The following is a 21,886-nucleotide window of genomic DNA, read 5'->3' as shown; positions in this document are numbered from 1 at the left end:
ATAGGTTTAAATGGAGTTAATCAGGTGTTGCCAAATTGCTGGATCCGCCGCTGCGTAAAATTCATTTTCATGATCACTATCAAAACTATTTGTGAAACGGTGTAAGTCTCATATTTTCATTCACGTCTCTCCTTGTCATCGCGTGTTTCCTGTGAAATGCGTTTACAAGGTCTTGCGATAGACATACATGTGCTGAAGCGACCATCTCTAAGTTTTTTTTAGTACACGATCATCAACTGCAGTGAGTTACTCGCAAAACTAGGTATGTAGCTTTTTTAATGAAATTGAAAAAATTCTCGATGGCGATCAAGAGAATGGCTCTGCCCAGAGGGTGAATGCTTACATGTCATCAGCTACGCGGTGTTCCGAGTCCTTTACACACCACACATCCCTGGTTTGTCTACCCAAGCCGCACAGTTTCTCGCACGGACGCCAGCCGCAGTTCTTCTCGCACGGTTTCCATGGCAACGCGAGCCAGCTGTAACCGTGACAGCCGTGCTCGTTGCATTTCTCCACTTGTAGGAGCTCGTCCGGGTCTGGACACTTGTGCCCTCCTGCAAATTCAACACTCGTTTTGTTAGGATCAAAACACGTAGATGCAGACGGCATTTTACAATCTAGGGGCTTGGAGGCTAAGACGTGTAAGTGCAGTTATTGCCATTTCGGGAAATACGTGTTTGTAGTCTCAAAAGTACATGGATCCTTATGGTAGAAATAAAGTTCAAACTGACTTTTTGATGCCTAAAAATTGGAATTTGGGAGTGAATTTTTCACAAAATATGCATCAAGACTAGTTTTACTTGGTATCATTAATATCTCAATTTTTCCAAAAACCGCGCTCATGCGCCATGTCCGCCAAGCTCCTCAAATAGGAACCACTAACTTCGCAAAGCTAATAAGATTGTGCAATTTTTTATGTTGGGAAAAAACATTGGAATTCAAACAGTTTTGATTCAATGCTAAAAATTGTTTGAAAGAAATAAGAAAATACATTGAAGATTTCATTCACTTATCTACTCCAATGATCGATCGATTGTAATTTTCCAAAGGGAATAGGGCTCAGCCATAACTCTACTGTCTTACTAATTTCGATGTTACAAAACTAATTTCATTCACACCTTATTGTGCAGTCAGAAACTAAATTTTTCGGTGCATTATAAAACCAATACTCCAATACGTGTGCACTAGTTTTCTTGTGCAAATAGGTGATTTTATAGTTAAGCTAGAAAGTAGGTACTTTTTTGAAGAGGTCCATTATTTTACTATGTGCATTTGGTCATTAACGCTGATTATACATGAAATTGATACACAGAACATTCGCAATTCTTCCATGAACTTTTTTAATACGGCGTGGAAGAAATCTTGAAAATAACTGAATCTTCATTTTGAGGCTTATTTACCAATGCTCTTGAACTTAATTCAATGAAACTTATTCGTTGTATGTTTTGCTGCGGATGTACTTACTTGGTCCGGCGGGTGCTATGATGGTTCTATTCCTCTGTCTTAAGCCAATCTGCGTCTCGGTTGAACATTCTCTTGAGCAGGGACTCCACTGCGACCAACCAGAGACCACGCAATCGAATGCACACGGCAAGATGCATGTCTCCTCTCGGATAGGTTTTTCTTGTGGACATTGCCAATCGGGCAAGGTTTCCTGGGTCTAAAAAAACGTATAAGTATAGAACAAATTAGCAAAACTCAGCAAAATGTTATAATGAAAAACTTAATATTATTTCTATATCATCATAATCTTACGCGCTCTAACTCTCAATTTTTTTTTTATTTATTTTTTTTTTTGTTAAATTGAGAGATCTTTCGAATCAATCTTCATAATGGAACTATTTGGACTGCATTTTGCAATGAGGAACTATATTTCTATACATAAAAACGCCCATCTGTAGAGGGGAAACTAATGGCACAAACACCGTTTCTAACATGATCCAGAAATTTTAGCTCCTAATTGCCAAATGTAGTCAATTAATGCTAAAAGAAATGCTGTGTAAGTAAATAAAATTAAAAGGAATAATGTCGCTCGCAAGTCCTATGCACATCTTTCCTTTTGATTCAATTCACTACCATTCGAATCGAATCTGCCGCATTTGTCGCTTCTATGCCAGCAATTGTAGAGGCCACAGTTTACAATTTAGGAGGAATACGTTGTTATACATATAAAAAATCAAAGCATTTTCCGGAGAATCGATACTGCCGTGATGAAAGTAGTGAAAGTTTAGTTTAGCAGCACAATTAGCATCTCTGAAATTAAGTTGAGGTGAAGAGAAACAAGCAAAGCGCACTAGGGTAAGTGTTGCACGTGACGATTACTGAATGGATTTCATTATAGCGCCTTGATACAACTATTCGAGCTCTGCGGATGTCCGTGTTGCATACGCGTTGGATTGAAGGCGTTTCGATTCTCCAGGCACGCACCGCTTTACCGGTGGCGGCGGAAGTCTTTTTCAATGAGTTATTAAAGCGCGCGTGGGTGGCGAGAATGCTCACAATGGGATAAATCATTGCTCATGTGGATTGCATTCAGCAAAAAGGAACCAGCGCAAATACAGTGTTGTAAAAATGTTGCTTCTCTCTAATTATCGGAAAAATCTCTCAGAATAGCACATATTTTTTGCTTCTTACCAAAAAATTGTTAATTTCAAAGGAAAATTATTGTGTAAATTTCAACACCGTACATATATTGAGTATTTTTAATAGGAAAGAACACTGGGGGGGGGGGGGGGGGGACACATTGGATCTAGAGTCCAGACTCTTGAAAACATTGACAAGAAAAAATACTCTTGATTCAATCTGATTTTTGCTTGAATCAAAACGAAATCCGCTTAAATTAAGAGGCTTGGTTCTTGATTTAAGTTAGAGTCTGATTGAACTAAGAGTACTTTTTCTTGTCGATGTTTTTAAGCGTCTGGACTCTAGATCCAATGTGTTTTTTTTTTTTTTTCCAGTGAAGAAGTTGCACGATTTTGAAAACACTGTAATTGCGCTGGTTCCTTTTTTACAAAATACGACCCATGGTCCATTTTTTGTAGGCGAATTAAGGGCGGATTATTATTATTATCCTTGATTTGCTCCAAATTTACCTGCATGTGAGAGACGCAAGTGACGGAGCGGATTTTTTTGCCGACTCCGCAGCCGTTGTGACCGGGTCCGAGCTGGCAGCTGCCCCAGGGACCGGCTCTCCACGAGCTGCACTCAGGGCCGGGGCACGGTTGGATCTCCTCCAAGGAGGGGCACTCCATCCCGTCTTCACTCGGGGTCACCAGGATTGGCCGCGAGCGTCTTCTGAATCCTGAAAATTCAATCTCTTCTTTTATTATTTCATGAGTCTCAGAACCGATCATAAATGGAATAGAAATCTACATGGTCATTCTTCTCTTTTGGAGATACTTTAGTTAGCTTAATCTAGTTACGAATTTGATTGACATGAGTCGATCGAAAAGTAAAATCGCGAACCGTGAATAATTTGTCATCGACAAATTATTGAAGATCCGGTGTCAATTCGCTCGATATGAATCGATCGAAAAATGAAAACGTGAACCAATGGACGAGATTCAATCGACAAATCGCAAAGTTGCAATTGAATTGGTACAGATATTGGAGGAGCAATTTCTCTCTCGATTTTAGTCATTATGATATTAGCAGTATGATTAGACGTTGTCTTGAGCTCACCTGTAGAGGGCATGGGCTCGCCCAAAACGGGGCATTTCTCAGGAACGCAAGGGCCCCAATCTCCCCACTGCCCAACAATGCAATCCCGAGGACATGGAACCTCACACCTGGAAGAAAAAGCGCCGTTTACTTTTGAGTTTTCGAACATCACCATTAAGTTTTTCAGAGACTCGGAAAAAAGTAACTTCAAGTTCCTGAAACCTAAAAAATTGCCAATTTTCCAGTCGCTAATAAAGCATCCTACCTTTTTATTACTTTCTTGATACAAACCACAAAACTAGTGTCCTGGTAATATTTACGGACGCTCCGACTTTTGATAAAAAGAAGGAATCTGTCCTGTTTTGAGACATTCCTCACCATACCGAAAACCCACATGCCAAACAAAAATCGGCAGAACAGGATTGGATCTGCTAAAATTGAAAGACCACATGGCTCGTAATTGAAAACGACATTCTTTCATGTAAAACATGAACTGTCGTAGATAGTTTGTAGATTAAGGGAAATCTAACCTTACGTAGGCGAATTGGCCTAATTCCTGGATTTGAAGATCGAATGTGCTGTCCCTGCTGAATACCCCCCCCCCCTTCTTTCCCAGAGTAAAGTGATAAAACGGCGTCTCTACTTGTATGACATATGACACTCGGTGAATGCATCATTGCTGATTAGGACGCATCGCATCCTCCGAATCAAATGAGTCGAGATGTGATTCTCAAAAGAGCCTTTTAAAGCAAAAATACTGACGATTTGTTTGTCAACTTAACCGATGATGTCATCGATGTTCATAGTTTTTTTGTGGGAATTTGCTTCTCTTCACCCTTGTAGATCGGTAGCTCATGACTGATCGAATGCAACTTACCTTTGAACTGTGTGAATATGTTGAACGCCTTTCTGCAGACATTGGATTCGCTCGAGAGGTCTTCTAGTTTCCAAGTCCAAGCAAGTGATATTTCTGTATTGAAGTCCACCGCCGCATTGGACCTCCTCCTTGGTGAAAGGCTGGAGACACGGAGTCCATGGTGAAACTTGCCATTCGTATCTACAACACGAGCAATTTTTAGTATGTGCGCTTTGAAGAAAAACAATTTTATTTATTCCAACGAATCATTTTTCCGGGATCCGACGTCCATTCTCAATAATATCAGCCTTGAGTAATAATTCAATTTTTTCTTGTGAACAATTATTCTATTTAGAAAGGTTCAATTGTAAATATTTAACTTAAAGCTCAGTTGATTTCGTTTTGAAGTGCGTATTGTGCACGATTATCTGACGTATTTTCGCACCTACTCAGTGGGGGATCGTAGAATCGTCAAAAGTGCAAGAAAAGGGGAAAAGGAAAAATGACGAAAACTTTCACCCAGCATTTTTTGATAGCAGTTTCAGATTATACATATATTCTCTGAAACTTGTGGAAATTGATCGATCTATAATGGAAACAGTTCGAATACCTCATTTCAGAGTAAATTTTAAAATTTCTCTCTTAATGTTCAACATAAGTAAACTTTTACGAGAAAATCAGTAAATATGTACAGGTAGTGCTTCATTACGTATTTTATACTTCGGGCCTTTGTTACCACTTTCAACTTCGCGTATAGATGTGGCGACCAAAAAAAAGAAAAGAAAGAAAAAAAAAAGATAATATCCCCCTCTAGAGGACAGGGGGATCTAAGGAAAAAAAGGGGGTAGTGAAGGGAAAGATGATGAACAAACGCTGACTGGCCAGACCAGTCAAGATACGGCCAGACCGTACCTCTTGCGTTTGCTCAGAAAAAGAATGGAAACTACCCTTAGGGCTGACTGGCCAGACCAGTCAAGATACGGCCAGACCGTACCTCTTGCCCTAAGGAAAAGGTGGATAGTCGTGAAGGAGAAACCTTTGAAAGGGGATGATTGGCCAGACCAATCGAGACAACAGCCAGACTGCGCCTCTTTCTCCTTTCAAAGAGAGAAAGAATGGAAAAATCCCTTGGGGCTGACTGGCCAGACCAGTCAAGATACGGCCAGACCGTACCTCTTGCCCTAAGGAAAAGGTGGATAGATAAGAGTAGTAAGGAAGGGACTAAAAGCTGATTGGCCAGACCAATCAAGACAACGGCCAGACCGTGCCTCTTGCCCTTAGTCAAAAGAGAAAGAATGAAAGGAGGAAGTGTAGAGAAGAAAAAAAAGGGGGGGGTGTCAGAAAGAACAATAAAAAAGAGACTTCTCGTAAGTGAACTAAAGAAGCTTGTATTCTAAGAAAAAAAAGAAACTCTCGAAATCAAAGAAAAATATATATAAAAAAAAAGAGAACGGGAATAATAACGACGAAAAAGAGGAGGGGCGAAACTAAACGTCAAATCACTAACCAATAAAAAAAAATAAACTAATTCCTACGTACACGAACAAGACCAACGTAACCGACGTATCCAGAAAAAAACCAACCAAAACCAGCTCCGACTCCCGCGGAGGCTCTTCGCAATCTCACTCGTCAAATCCTACAAAGAAAACCTATCCCGAGGTCGAGCTCCGTGCGCCACGGAAGCTCTCGTCCACCTAGATCTGCAGTCGCGACCGGGGATCCTCGTCGCCTCCGGAACGCCGCGGGCCAGCAGTGGGGGATGCTGAATCAGCGTACTGTCCCTGCCGCCGGGAAAACAAGTGTTTCTAGCTGTAAAAAAGGACAGATGCGATGTCATCTCTCGCTCTGGCCCGAGACGCTACGGAAACTCCCGAGCTGACTTCCCCGGCCATCACATGCCCTTCCTTTGATCGAGATTTGTCCCCAAATCTTTAGGTCTTAAGCTTTAAGAACTGAGTTAGGTTTCTCCTCTTTTAGTCGTTATTTTTACATTACAATGTTATTACTAAATCTGTTACAGCTAAACACTGTTACAAAAAGATTTATAAGAATACTTGAGACTGAAATTGTCAATTGTCAAGAAAAATATGACACTAGAGTTAGCTAATTTCAACACCAAAAAATAAAAAAAATAAAAATGAAATTAAAAAGAAGGAAATCATATAAGACTCGAATTACAAAAAGGACTACATAAGGACATTACATAAAGATTTTTCGAAAATGTTTGCAAAAGGCACTGTTGTCGTGCTAACGAGCTACTAGCTTACGATCACGAGTGTGATTACAGGTTGAAGAACAGGTTAGATTACAGGTTAGAAACTGTAGCAAAGCATCTAATTATCTAAAGCATTTTGAACACTTGCCACGAGCAACGAGCCTATGAATGTTCATAAGGATTTTGTCGAAATTTTTGCATACGGCATTGTTTGCTTGTTGAAAATTGTAATTAAAATGTCAGACATGTAAAAGTGTAATAAATAAAGGACTATTACTGGCAAGACTATTACTTATACTTAACGAAACTACGAACTACTTAAAAAAAATATGTAAGGTAAAAAAATCGGAAGGAGAAATAAAAGATTAAATTGAGTTCAAGCTCAGCGTGCGGCATCCGCAAAAAACGAATGCGTTGGCGCTGCAGTTGGAGGGGAATTTCTGAGGCATAGATTGTCATAGATACATTTAAAAACATTGCAAGTAACAAAAATTGGAATGAGAATAAAATTAAAAGTTTAAAATTAAAGTTAAAGCGAAAGTCATTGTAACGGATGCATGGTATGTGGCTTTTGTGAAAAAAAAAAAAAAAAACACCGCTATCCGCACCGTTGATATTCTACGGCAAGACTGTTACTCATACTACTACTTATTTCTACTACTTTTACTATTCTGAAAACTTATAAAACTGTTAGCTACGAAACAAACTGTACAGGAAAATAAGCAAAATTTCACATTTTGATTTGATCACATCCGAGAAGTATTATCTTCCCAAGGAGTGTCGTTTCGTGAAGAAGTATTAAGATTGTCCCATAACTGTAAATAAGTATTAAGCTTTAGATACTTAACTAATAAGTTAATAAACTTCAAATAACTTAAAATAAGACTACATAGGATACAGACTTTTCCAAAAGTGGCACTTAGAGGTGGCCTAAAAGAAAGTGATATTAATTGAATGTTGAAAGACCCTGAACGAAAGGAAATAAATGTAATGCAGTTTTCGTAGTAAGCGGGTGTATAAACGACTTATTTGGGATACGTTTCTATGTGACACATTTTTGGGTAGCATCTTGGCAAAACTTTTGGACTCGTCTTTTATTTTACTACTACACGTCTTTCACACTTCACATGTCTCAATCGCGTGGAAAGTTTTTTGTCGAAGGGGAGGGTAAGGGGGGGGGCGGGGCTCCACCAATCTATGTTTTTATGGACCCATAGATAGGTCTTTCGGGTTAGTAGTGGCCATGTGAAGCCAAAATCGGGGCGCCAATCGGAGATTTCCCAGCATGGTCCCCGATTTTGGTGCTTCCGAAGCAATGGCGTATGAAGCTCTATGCCGTCTATGCGATCTTTGCACTTTTCGGGTTCTCCGGGCCCAGCTGAGTGCGGAGATTGCAAATACGTCGTTGAGTTTGATGAAATTAGAACGAGTTGTGATGGAATCTCAAACTGTGAAGGTGACTTTACCTTGGTGGAGAGGTAATGTACTTGGGAGGGGGGGGGGGGGAACGGGGATGAAAATCGAATTGTGAAATTGGAATTATTCATGTCTATTCATGATTTTGAAAAGTACTTTGAATACTGACTTTGGTCTTCAGAGTTTCCACGCGTTTTGTATATGACGTAGTGAGCGTAAAGATGAATAATTTGCTAGAAATTTCTAGGATAAATTGAAAGTAAAACTTTTAAATTCAGTGGTCTCAGGGTGACAAGAATGAGAGAGAGTTTGTAAAGAAGGATTCAAAAGAGTGCCAGAATAAAGAACATTTTAGGTAGGAGAAAGGGGGGGGGGGGCTGTTTCCCCTCACTGAGCCTAATTCAGAAATAATTGAACATTGAGGATTTTCAATGGATAAGTTAACAAGAATTGACTGACAAACTCTTCGTTAACAGTATCCGACTACAAGCTGGGTTTAAAAAAAAAAACATTTGGAATAATGCATGAGGGGGGGGGGGGGTGGCTCGTAGCGGCAGTTGATGAAAGAGACACAAATGGGGAAAAAAAGAAGAGAAAATTGATTTAAATTATTAGTAATAATGATTAAAGTGATCTACTAGAAACGGCAAAACTTATGATTAACTTAACCTAAACTTATAATTATACATTTAGATTTTCATTCGCAAAGGACCCCTACTTTTTTAATAATTTCATAAGTAATTACCAAGCAAAGCAAAATATAAAATAAAAAAAAATTAAAAAATGTTGAAAGGAAACAACATAAATTTGAAAATAAAATAAAATTCATAGTCATTAATTTTAAGAGTTGTAATAAAGATAGGAAAATAAATAAAAATCAAGTTTATTATCTTATTTTAAGGACTCTGGGTCAATAGTTTTTCCCGGATCGCGGATTTCCGTGGAATTATGGCATTTGAACTCCTTTGCTCACTGATTCTGGTACAATCCAGAATCTAGGGTTTTCAACTCCCACCCGTTTCGCACTACCACCCCCACAAGGGGTGGGTTTCGGCCGTGGTGGTCGGCTAAGGAGTTAAACCATCGTATGATTTTATAAAAAAAATATTCGAAAATATTAGAATAAGGAAGAGAGTAGTAATTTGGCTCATTAGACTCTCGTTTGAAACTTACATCTGCACTTAAAGTAGGGCAAGAGGGTGGCTCAGGGCAAGGATGGTCTGATATCAGATAAGTGCACATCAGGTTTTCCAAATTAGCGTGTTCTGGGGTTCGGTATTTAAATTTGTGCGTATTTAAGAAAAGTTCATTCAGTATGCGTAATCGATTAAATTCCAGATTGTCTCGAGGTTGGTACCCTTTTTTGAAAAGGAGGGGGTCCTGAGAGAGGAAATGAGACTTTGGGCGTAAATAAGTGTGACGGATAATTTTTGAATGTATTTCACTCAAATCTCCATGGCTAGCGATGAGTTTATGACGAAATGCGGGTGGTTTGACCATTTTTCTGCGTCTTATGCGATGAGCGGGGCGTGTTAAAAGGTTTGGTGAATTTCGATTGTCCTTAAGTTTTCGGATGTTTGGAGCCGTTACCGCTGCAGGGATGGGATTTTGGAAGTTCGAACTGGTGCTATTGTTTGATTTAGGTTGGATTTTTGCAGTTTTTGACGTAATTGCTGTTCCTAGGACGTTACTTGCGGACGTCTGAGGTTGAGTCATGGGTACATAACGTGGAAAGTCGTTTTCGGCAATGAGCAAAGGTGGGTCGCAGGCTATTGACTCGTAAGATTGCGGTTTTGTAATAGGCACGCAAGGAAAGGTAGGTGTTTGCTCTGAGACATAATTATTGGGCATATTATTGGGCTTAATTCTATCAGCGGTGGGGCAAAATACGGAAGAGGGAAGAAATACATGAGGCGTAGAGGATAATGACGTCATTTCGTCGGAGTCACCGACTATGGGCTCGGTGGAATCTGAGCCCGAATCAAAATTGAGTGAAGTTGTGTCAGACGATTGTGAAGGATGCTCGCTGATTTTGCTGAGCGTTGCGGTATAAGTTCCTTCGTAGGAGACGGGTAGAATTTCACCGAGTGTTGGTGTGCACAATATTGGCCGAGAAATGCTGGCTTCGAGCGATGTTCCATACGGTGTGTCATTCTGAACACTGGGTTTTTTCAAGGATGGCAATTGAAATTCAAAGTTATTTGGAGGAATGTTCGCACGAAGGAGTTCGCACGAACGTTCGAAGAAACCAACTGTTAACCCTTCACTCAAACGGATGGACTCAGTGCTGTGAAGGTTTTCGATGAAGACTTCAAAAAACTGAAACTGTTGGCTGAGGTGAGAGTCGACGATCGAGAGAAATTGTACTGGAAATGTGTTTTGGAAGGGGCGAAATGTGTAGCAATCTTTTGTCTCGAGGGGGAGCAGTGGCAAATCTGAGTCATGTAGTTGGCATATGTAAAACTCCCCGGGGTCTAGTAATACGTCGCTTGTCAACTTGGCGGGGAAAATTTTGGGCTCTATAATTTTTTTCTCGTATTCAGGGTGCAGACGGAAATTTTTTTTAAATGTTTCTTTAAGGTCTTCCCAATTTTCGGCCTGGAGGGCGTCTTGATCGGCTCGATACCAAGAGAGGGCTTTTGATTTTAGGGACAGGAAGAAGTACTTTTTTACGGTTGCATCGTCCCAATTGTTTTGTGTTTTCTCTGTCTCTAATGCGAAAAGGAAATCGTCTACCTCTTCTGGGTCTGGGCTGTAACATGAAGGTATTTCGAACGCTGGCGCTCTGAAAGGAGCGGTATTAGCCATGGATTGATGGAAGGGTTGCTTCTGTCCTGTAGTTTTAAAGGAAGAAGGGGGGACAAATAAAATGCATGAATAAAACCAAACTATGCATCTCCCTGGACAGCAATGGACGTGTGCTCTAGGACGGAATTAAAAACTATTAAGAGGGGAAAGGAATTTCAAAGGAAGCAAAAGAGAGAGGAAAAGGCAGGGCAGGGCAGCACGTAGTAAATTCGCATTTAAATGAAGCAACCAACTTATCAAGAGGAAACGAGGGCAAGATAAAGTGGCGATGGAAAATCGGAATGAATGAAGAAAGAAAGGGGAGAAAAATGAAGATAAATCTTATTACTATGGAGAGAGGGGCAGGGCGTGAGAAGGAAAAAAAACAAAATTAATTGGCGGGGCTAAAAGGGGGGGGGGAAGAATTTTTTTTTTTTTTTAAATAAAACTCTAAAACTACAGAAATGGCAACTGGAGAGCAGAGGATCGCTTGGCTACGAAAGAAAAAGAGACGGGACGGTTCGGAACGTAGAAATTCCAAACGACCGGCTAGCCTCCACCAGATTTGTGGCGACCAAAAAAAAGAAAAAAAAGAAAAAAAAAAGATAATATCCCCCTCTAGAGGACAGGGGGATCTAAGGAAAAAAGGGGGTAGTGAAGGGAAAGATGATGAACAAACGCTGACTGGCCAGACCAGTCAAGATACGGCCAGACCGTACCTCTTGCGTTTGCTCAGAAAAAGAATGGAAACTACCCTTAGGGCTGACTGGCCAGACCAGTCAAGATACGGCCAGACCGTACCTCTTGCCCTAAGGAAAAGGTGGATAGTCGTGAAGGAGAAACCTTTGAAAGGGGATGATTGGCCAGACCAATCGAGACAACAGCCAGACTGCGCCTCTTTCTCCTTTCAAAGAGAGAAAGAATGGAAAAATCCCTTGGGGCTGACTGGCCAGACCAGTCAAGATACGGCCAGACCGTACCTCTTGCCCTAAGGAAAAGGTGGATAGATAAGAGTAGTAAGGAAGGGACTAAAAGCTGATTGGCCAGACCAATCAAGACAACGGCCAGACCGTGCCTCTTGCCCTTAGTCAAAAGAGAAAGAATGAAAGGAGGAAGTGTAGAGAAGAAAAAAAAGGGGGGGGGGTGTCAGAAAGAACAATAAAAAAGAGACTTCTCGTAAGTGAACTAAAGAAGCTTGTATTCTAAGAAAAAAAAGAAACTCTCGAAATCAAAGAAAAATATATATAAAAAAAAAGAGAACGGGAATAATAACGACGAAAAAGAGGAGGGGCGAAACTAAACGTCAAATCACTAACCAATAAAAAAAAAATATACTAATTCCTACGTACACGAACAAGACCAACGTAACCGACGTATCCAGAAAAAAACCAACCAAAACCAGCTCCGACTCCCGCGGAGGCTCTTCGCAATCTCACTCGTCAAATCCTACAAAGAAAACCTATCCCGAGGTCGAGCTCCGTGCGCCACGGAAGCTCTCGTCCACCTAGATCTGCAGTCGCGACCGGGGATCCTCGTCGCCTCCGGAACGCCGCGGGCCAGCAGTGGGGGATGCTGAATCAGCGTACTGTCCCTGCCGCCGGGAAAACAAGTGTTTCTAGCTGTAAAAAAGGACAGATGCGATGTCATCTCTCGCTCTGGCCCGAGACGCTACGGAAACTCCCGAGCTGACTTCCCCGGCCATCACATAGACAAGGAGAAAATAAGCGTCAATATGTAATGAGAGTGATTTACCCCGTACTGTCGGCACTGTATCTGATTTATTTTGTCCAATAATTGGACATGACTTCTTATTTTCTGGCTTGATCTAAACGAGGCTTTACTTACTTCTCGGAGCAATGTGGGAGCTTTTGCTTCTTCACCCTTGTCTCCACAAGATGAGGGCATGGGATACCCTGACCCTCTCGCAGCCGGAGAATCTCACGTTTTCGTTCGTAAGTAACCTCGCCCTCCTGAAAATGTAAATATCATAATTTTTAAATAAACCTTGTTTTCTTCTCGGGATTCATTTTTATAACAACTTCAAAAGTTCCAAACCATTTTTAAAATTATATTCCTGAAATTCTTCAGACTCAAAAGTGGAATTATTCAGTATTTAAGAACATGCAGGTACTTATTAGTTTTATACTGACCGAATGTAATTGCCACGAATAATTTTCTGTTTTTACGAACGAAGATGTTTTAATAATCACCTACCCAAGGTGCACCCTTTGATAAAATAGAAAGCAAAAAATATAAAATCCTTATTAATTTTTTAGTTTTTGGAATCAAATCCACGCCTAGGAGTTAATACTCGTAAAATGTATCCCCAGGAACGTTAAATCAGAATCTTTACGAAGCTCTCTTAAGTCACCTTTTGTATCAAACCACAGCCCGAGACCATTTTTTCCCTGTCCAAGGTGCGTTATTTAATGCTTTTAAGCTCTCAAAAGCTTCTCACATATATCTGGTCCCATTGTTACATCATCTGCTCAAGTGGTAATTGGACTACATTTTGCAATTTGGAATTATAAATTCTAGCTTGGTTTTAAAACAACGTATGTGCCAGTAGTTTCCCTATGCACATAAGTGTTTTTCCAGAAGAGCCAGAATTTATAGTTCCAAATTGCAAAATGCAGTCCAATTATTATCTATGATCTAGATTTACTTGTCGCATTAGGATATTTTGAATAAATGTGATTTTTCGAATTTTTCCATGTCCATTACCTGTCCGTAGGTTGACGCACATTTCTGTGTTTTCAGCTCCCAGCTGGACCATTTTCCCACGACGCAATCTTGCGCCATGATGCAGGCTCTCTCTGCTGATGGCATTTGTTGGTCCGTCCCGCACAGCCTAAAACGTGTCGTCAAACGTCAATTTTATTCATGATTTTTGACCGGGGATGAATAAAAAGTATATTCGAATAAATATTAATACAGCCGAGACTGTCCGGAATAAAGGGGAATGAAGATTTTTAGCTCAAGAAAAACCAAGAGGCTGAGTCCCAGCCGAACCCAATATTTTTCGTTACAGTAGCCCTTTTTTCATCAAGTTGCTGTGACCCAAGTCTTTTACTATTGCCGTTTCAGGTATTGTACGCATTTGCAGGTTATCCATACTGAAATTTCGTTGGTCGATTTGGAAAATTTAAGTCACCAATCGAAAGGCTTGATTTAGAGTGGAGCTCCAGCAGAGTCCCTGGATTATGATTTACGAAACAATTTTCCACGCGAAATTTCACAAGGAACAACAATTTCATAATTTTACCTTAAACACACCAAGAGAGGAATAAAAATCTCTAAAAGTTGAGGCAATAATGCCCAACTTAAAATAATTGGTTGAACATTTTAATTGGTCTAATTCACGGAGAAAAATCCATGGCTTTGTAAACCAATTAGTGGTTCATATGGAACAACACTGACAGTCGTAAATGAACTCATGATTCTCGGTCTGTGAACCATACCAGGGCTGTTTGTACCTCACTAAGGCACATATATCATAACCGAGGTATATGTGCTATTATTATATGTTGCCTTTACTACTATTATTGGTGTTCCGTATAAACCACTAATTGGTTTATAAGCCAAAGCATTTGCTCAGTGTTTCCCATCATCATAGAAATAGAATTAAACAAATGCATGGTTGCCACAATCTGTGAGAATTCCTGTGGTAAACACTGTTCTTTTTTATTTATAAAAGGAAAAAAAACGCGGCGATTTCAATGAGGCCCTCTCCGTACTAACGCGACGCGGCATTGATGCCGAACCCCTTGATGCAACTATTCGTGTTCTCCGGATGTCCATGTTGCATATCGCAAAATTGAAGGCGCTTTGATTTGTCCAGCTTTTTGCAAACTTCGCTTCGCCACGTCGCGCCGTTTAGTGACCACCTTGAAGTGATCCCATTCGTGTTTTTAGCCCTAACGCTGCTTAGAGAATGTGAGTTATCATAGATCCTAACTCTTCCGTAATGTAACGATGGACAACGGTGCCCCTCAGCGCTTGTGACGTCATGTGAAAAGATTTCGAACAAATCAATCACACCGCCGCAATTTTCGCGAGATTTTTCAGATAGCTAGGTTCTAGAATCGGTTATGCTAGAATTTTTCTAGAAGATTGATTTGAGCTACACGTTATTTGCCGTCTGGTGGGAGTCAGCAGAACATATCGGGTAAAATCGCGATTAGAATGGATACAATCGCTGAATGACAACGTATTTGTCCTAGAAACTACGCTGACCTGGCTCGGCTCCCAATGACGCCCTGTATTCGTCGCCCCTCTGACGTAAGAGCGTATCTCGATTTTCAAGTGAGCCCTGTTCTTCGTTGAACTCAATGCTTTTCGGGGCTCATGCGGGAATAGAGATACGCCGTTACGTCATGCGTCAGAGGAGCGACGGACGTATCGTGAACTGGAGGGAGGCCCACGATGCGTGTACTGTAAAAAATGCGAATGATTTCACTTCATCCCGCCCTTTTTCCGCCATCTTTTTGAAGTATTTTCAACATTTCTAGTGCCTCGACTAAAAATGTCTAGTCCAAGGAAAATCACTAACTTGAGAGAGAACCTCAGATTCTATCTTAAATCTGAGGAAACAAAATTAAATTCCATGCAAATATCCTGATTTTAAGGTGATTTATGGTCTTCAACCCAGTTGCGTTTATTACTCAATATCCTGTTAAAAATTTCAAAATCATGATATCAGCGCGGAATTTTAGTGTGTTGTCACCAGGACACAGTGCTGAAACAACATTTAGCACCAAAATATTCCTTTTTTGTGACTAACAAAACTTAATTGGAGTATCGGAGATTTTTATGACGGATAAAATGTCCCCATTGTTCCGTTATCAAGGAGGTGCACAGGTTGCACGCCTTCCCCGCTGCACAACACAGGGTATCAAGTGAAGAGGCAGGTCAGCGCGGTTGAGATCGATGAGTTGCCATTGTTGCCATTTGCTGATTTTAATCTAAATTTTATCGGTTCCCTTCTGCTGACATTGTGAGTCGAAAACTCTCCTCGGAAGAATCAGCTCGTTTCTTCGGGAAGGTGGTATGGAGGCATGCAAATGTAGCTTTTGGAAATGGATATTTGCAAATACAAAGATCTGGCTCTATAAATAATTAAAATTACTTTTGATTTAAGACGTCGTTTCTTGTCGACAAAATTTGGTTTTTTTAAAGTTAAACTTGTGCGGATTAAACTTAAAGTCAGTTCTTTTTAGTTAAAAAACGTTATTTTGCTATCGTTTTTTTAACTCAAACTTAACGATAACAAAACGACGCTTTTCTGAATCCAAAAAAACTGACTTTAAATCGAATCCGCACGGATTTAACTGGAAAAACCCCAAATTTTTTCGACAAGAAACGACTTTTGAAGTCAAAATAATATCTCAAGAAAAAAATTGTTCAGTGTAAGAAGACGAGTACCCGAGCTGAGAGAGCTTACCCTAGGTTGACGATGCTTCCAGAGGCGTTGTAGCAGATGAGGTTCCTGTGCTGGGTGCCTACTTGGGGCCAGTGTTTGTAGAAATTGTCGGCGGTTGGAGGGTCGGATAAAACGGGCGAGTCACCAGCCGCCTCGTCGTCACCCCGTTTCGTACTTGTGCACCCGCTCCATTTGTCCACCTTCAGTCGGAAACCAGGAGTCCGCTGGTTGCACGACTTGTCGTCGCCATCGCATGACCGCCACTCGCTCAGCTGCACAGTTCAAAACAGTGTTCATGGTTACTTAGAGTTACTTTTTATCGGTCAAACCAACCAAAAGAACTCGGTTGTCCATCCACATTTGGACGTGTATCTGCTAAACGGAACCGAATCAATGAGAACGAAAACACACCAACTCGAAAAAATGAAAATAATGAAGACACACACAAAACTGCACAGTAGGTGAAGAAGTTAGTCTAAAAAAAATTCTTGCTGCCGAAAGACAAGTACTCAAGGACACTTCAAAGGTCCAAGTTGGAACAGATACGCTAACTTCAAAGACCTTCATGAAAATTGACTGTCTTGAATGAAAATCGAGCATTTTCGAGTTACCGAGTTGGTGTGTTTTCGTTTCCACTGATTCAACTGTAGACGAGTGGGCAAAATAGAGTATGCTCTAGAAAGCTGCACAAGAAACAATGTTAAGGTGGGCGTGATTCCGTTTCTGCCCAATTGAGGGGCCACTTTGCAGCAGGGCAAAGTGTTAGTAATATATCGATTTTTAGGTTCGATATTTGTGAATATCGAAATTTCAGAGCTCGATACATATAACGTCGATTTATTTTTGGAAAAAAATCGATGTATCGGATATCGATACCAATCGTAAGTATCGGCAACACTAACTCAACTATGTCATAATTTCTCATTTTTAAGTCTGCTCGCTTTGACGTAGGAATGTACATTCCTCTGCTCACAAACACTTTTTATATTTTCATACTGAACGATGGTTACCTCTGGGCAGGGTTGTCCCCCATTGGCCGGCGGGATGAGTACGCTGAGAGTGCGGTATTGTATGCCGTCGCAGCAGGGCGTCCAATCACTCGGTTCGGTGACCACGCAGTCCTGCGCCAACGGGATCTCGCAGTCCTCCTCGGTCACCGGTCGCGGGAATTTTTCCAGACAGTTCTCGTCGTCCACCACGGCTGAGATCTGAAACACACAAAGCGCATGAGTTGACATTATCATGTCTTATGAGGAAGGAATAACCACAATTAAACCGCGTTTTGCAATTTTGAACTAAAATATTTGGCTCAGTTTAAAAACGATGTATGTGCCACTAGTTTTCCCAAGCACTTAAGTGTTTTTAAGGATGGGCTAGAAATTGCAATTCCTAATCGCAAAATGTAGTCCAATTGTTGTACCCCCGATGAGGGTAGACGACAGATCAGGGAAACAACCACACACCAATGAAAATGTGACTAACGCAATGTATTATGTTTGTTGCAGGTGGACCCCTTAACGAGGAATTGACTTGTCAAAAAGTTGGTCACGTAAAAACAGTGAGTACAATTATATAGTCTCTCTTATCACTACGTTGCGTTGTGTCGGCTTGATGACGCGGATGGGAAAAGAGCAAGGTCTCGTATTTTAATTAGACTTGTTTGAAGGGCAGTAATGCCAATTTAAGGATATTTTTCGAACTTTTGAGGAAATTTTGTCTCATTTTAAAACATTTTTCCCTCTTTTAACCTGCAAAATTCAATTCAGTGTCGCAATTAACTCATTCATCACTCGTCCACAAGCAGCGTCTTGTCATCAATCAGATAGGAAGCAGCCCGCTGTCCCAAATCGAATCCAATATCCTTCATCTAATCAAATATCCTTCCAATATCTTCACTCTAAATCCAGTATCGTTCCACTATCTTTCCTCCAATCTCAATATCTTTAATCCGATTCCAATTTATTCACAATTAGTCGAAAAAGCTCAAAACTTCCATTTTTACATTATTAATAGTTAATTAACAACACCAAAATGAAATGTTTCAGTAAAAAAAAAAGTTTAAGACAATGTAGTCCTTGGTGGGAGAATTATTTTTTTTTGTTAGTTAACTAACTACTTTATTTAAATTTAAGTATTATTCAACTTGAAATAATAAAAAGTATCAGTTTTATTTTACCGCGCCGCGGTCATGTCTGTGTGACGCGCTACCACATAATACATAGCTGTCAGCTGTAATGAGCGCAACGAAACGCAGAGCGCCTTCAGTTTCGTGACTATGCAACCAGGACATCCATCGAGTACGAATAGTTGTATTCAAGCCGTCGGGCGTTAGTATCCACGTCGCACTAGTTTGATTAGAATTTGAGAGTGTCCGTTGACTCGTCTAGATAAATTATGTGAATAAATGTTGGGCCGTTTATTCTATTTCTTTTGAACTGAATTATTCCTCATATTTATCATTATCTCATTACTGCCTGACACAAATAACTGGATCAATCAAGAGACGGTCAAGTATTCAGTTTTTTGTGTGTCACGCAGTTTTTTTTTTTTTTTTTTTTAACTTAAATGAAGGTGATTTGAATCGCGGAAATATAACAAACTGATTGCTTCATATCTGACTTAGAATCAAAATTTAGAGGCAAGAAATGAATTTGCAATAAATTTTATCAAATTGTATGAATCGAAAACACATCCCTCCAATGTCTAGCAAACGCTGTGTTCCCTTTCAAAGAGATTCGTTAAGATTTGTTGCACGAAGCATAAAAACACTCTTTTTGATCATTGACTCTCCGTAAAATTTTACAAAGGTTTTCAGTGTGCTCTGTTAGCGTTGCTTTATTATCAAGTGCTTTTTCATTGGAAATGTGAATGAAAATTTCATTTTATTGTTTGGAAATGTGTTTTTAATTCCAAACAAAAAATATTGCAAAAAGATTGATAGAAAATCGAATTTACGCTCAGTTTTAGTGACGGTCGGGGCATTCGGGTATTTTTCTCATTCTTTCCATTCCGATCTCATTACTTCCCGAAAGAGATTTTTATTTTGATATTATACTTTATTCAATTCGCATCAACATATTTTATGTATTTTTTGGACCTTACCATTGAACTCTCACCGGACGTGATAACGCAAGATACGTTCCGTGATCTAACTCCGCTGCTGTCCACGGAAAGTTGGTTTTCTGACATTTTGCAAGGACTCCAGTCATCCGTTTTCCATGTCAAGTATTCTGAAATCGAAAACATTGAGATTAGCTAATAGATTAATTTCAAAATACAGATTTATAATGTTTTGGCGGATTTCTAAAATTAATAAATCGGTGAAGACATTAGCTATTGCCCAATTTAACTGGGCAGTTTAATTTCTTCCGTGTAAACGGTTTTGAGGATTTTTGTGCAAATTTCAGTGAATTTTTGGCATAGTACAAAGCAAATTTTCCAAAATTTTCAAATCAATTTGTTGTAAAAAATCAAATTGCTCAGTTGAATTTGGCAATAGCTGATGTGGCTTAGTTTTTTTTCTGATAAGCGCGGTCCATTTATCATAGCTATGAGCGCTCTGAACTCACGGGGGCCTGGGTCCGCGTAGCAGCCAGGGAGCGCACCAATGGCGTGGCGTGCTTTGCGATATATTGATTGATCTGCAATTTAAACCTTTGTAAAAGGATCGATAAACTGAATATTCGCAGCGAACACCTTAAAAATCGATTCTTTACCATAGCTTCAAATGGGAAAATCTCGATAATCGACCATTCACACCTCGCCCCTCCCCCATGATGATTTTAAATGGAGAGTAAACAGTGTTGCCACGTTGGAAGAATCATCTGAGATTTGCTATGTTGTTGCTTATTGCACATTTTTTAAAATTTTATCGGCACTACACAAATTATTTGATTTTTTTTTTTTTTTTTTTTTTTTTATTCAAAGAAAATAGTTATAACACGATTATTATAAATGGTACTCAAAAATCAGAAATTAACAATACACTTCAATAATCTTAAATGTAAGTAATTACAGTATAATTTATCTATTTTCTAAGAGACCGGAACCAGCCGTGGCTACTACTTCGGTTTGTGTGGGGGTTGGCACCCTATTATTTGTTACCTTATTTCTAGTTTCTAAAACTAACCTTATATATCTATATACCATGTTCCAATTTGCTTTTGTTTCCAACAAATTATTTGATTAACTTAAAACTTTTTTGAAAACCGATTATATAGCTCTTACTTTCTTATTGTTCTCTACGCACTATGGCCATTTCGAGCGGGCAGGCCGCCCATCTTCAGGTGACTGCATTGGTATGACATCGAAATGGCCATAGTGCGTAGAGAAAAATAAGAAGGTAAGTGCTATTTAATCGGTTTTCAAAAAAGTTTTAAGTTAATCAAATAATCTGGGATTTGGTTGCCGGTGGTTCTGGGTCGTGTGGGTATCGGCTAGGGCGGCGGATCTCACCTTTGTGATGGTGACAGGCGATGAAGCAGGAGAGAGTCCTCGGGGGCTCGAGCGCCGGGTCGCAGAGTCTGATCTCGGTCGTGGAGGCGGCGGAGGCGGCGGTGGATCGATTGCCCCGCTGCTCCACGCACCACACCTCCCGCTCCTTGAGCCCTTGACCGCAGCCCGTCTGCACGTAGCATGCACCCCATTCACCTGCGAACAGACGCGAGCAGCATCTTCATTAGTCGCCCACTTCCGGAATCACTGCCGCAAATAGATGGGATTACCCCCGGATCAACGGGAGAGGAAACACAGGAATGCTCCTCTGAGAGCGACCCAGAATCTGTGAAAATCCTCGCCGATTTAAGTGATTGAAGCACGAGAATGCTCTCGTGGGAGCAACCGATGGTGCCGTTTTAGGAACAGTGATAGATGAGCATGCACATGGATCAAGGTTATGTGGGAATGCTCCTCGGAGAGCAACTCGTATGGAGGGTAATAGGTGAGTCGCTGCGTGGATCGAGAAAATTGAAACGTAGCACAGTGGATCGAGTCAATTAGAGAGGTCGGACTTGAGATTTTTGACGAAAACTGCAAATTTTGATGATTATTTCGTCTCATATTATACTTAAAGACGTTCTTCTAGAAGAAAATTTCATGAGAAAACCAATGAAACCACTTTCAAAACCTTCAAGTGTTGTATAAACGGAGTTATAAGCGTTCAAAGTTTCTAAATTTTGTCCGACCTCCCACGTTGATTCGGTCCAGTGTACGTAGGAATGCTTCCTCTGAGAGCAAACATAGGAGTAATGGGTAAGGGGCCGTCCACAAATTACGTAAAGCACCTGGAGGGAGTGGGTCAAGAGGTGCCTTACAGGGGGGAGGGTCAAGCGCAGCCTTACGTAAGCCAAACGCTTATTATTGAGAAGAAGGGAAAATGAGGGAAATTGTTAAAATATAATTTTTTCTGCACTTTTTGAATTTAAAAACTGGTTATTTTTTCAATACAACTGTTATTCTTTATGATCTCCCACCAGCGACTAGTAATGTTTGAAACAATACCGATTTGTTTCAACACCATTTTTTTATTAAA

The 21,886-nt window shown here is 40.3% G+C and overlaps 1 protein-coding gene across 1 annotated transcript in view; it reads right to left on the bottom strand.

Annotated features, from left to right (window-relative positions):
• The window catches only part of LOC109030106 (thrombospondin type-1 domain-containing protein 7B), a 49,991-nt gene that overhangs the window by 21,696 nt on the left and 6,409 nt on the right, over positions 1-21,886 (bottom strand). Inside the window, exons 3-13 of the mRNA XM_019040905.2 lie at positions 20,812-21,006; positions 19,459-19,586; positions 17,367-17,564; positions 16,378-16,628; positions 13,659-13,785; positions 12,780-12,904; positions 4,538-4,717; positions 3,682-3,788; positions 3,093-3,301; positions 1,465-1,660; positions 344-554 (exon numbers count right to left, since the gene is read on the bottom strand). Coding sequence (XP_018896450.2) covers positions 344-554; positions 1,465-1,660; positions 3,093-3,301; positions 3,682-3,788; positions 4,538-4,717; positions 12,780-12,904; positions 13,659-13,785; positions 16,378-16,628; positions 17,367-17,564; positions 19,459-19,586; positions 20,812-21,006 — 1,927 coding nt within the window. The remainder of the gene's footprint in view (positions 1-343; positions 555-1,464; positions 1,661-3,092; positions 3,302-3,681; positions 3,789-4,537; positions 4,718-12,779; positions 12,905-13,658; positions 13,786-16,377; positions 16,629-17,366; positions 17,565-19,458; positions 19,587-20,811; positions 21,007-21,886) is intronic.

Source organism: Bemisia tabaci, chromosome 4 (assembly GCF_918797505.1).
Source record: "Bemisia tabaci chromosome 4, PGI_BMITA_v3".
In the NCBI taxonomy this organism is placed as follows: domain Eukaryota; kingdom Metazoa; phylum Arthropoda; class Insecta; order Hemiptera; family Aleyrodidae; genus Bemisia; species Bemisia tabaci.
The sequence above is the reverse complement of the archived record's forward strand: the minus strand, read 5'-3'. Positions and strand labels throughout refer to the sequence as shown.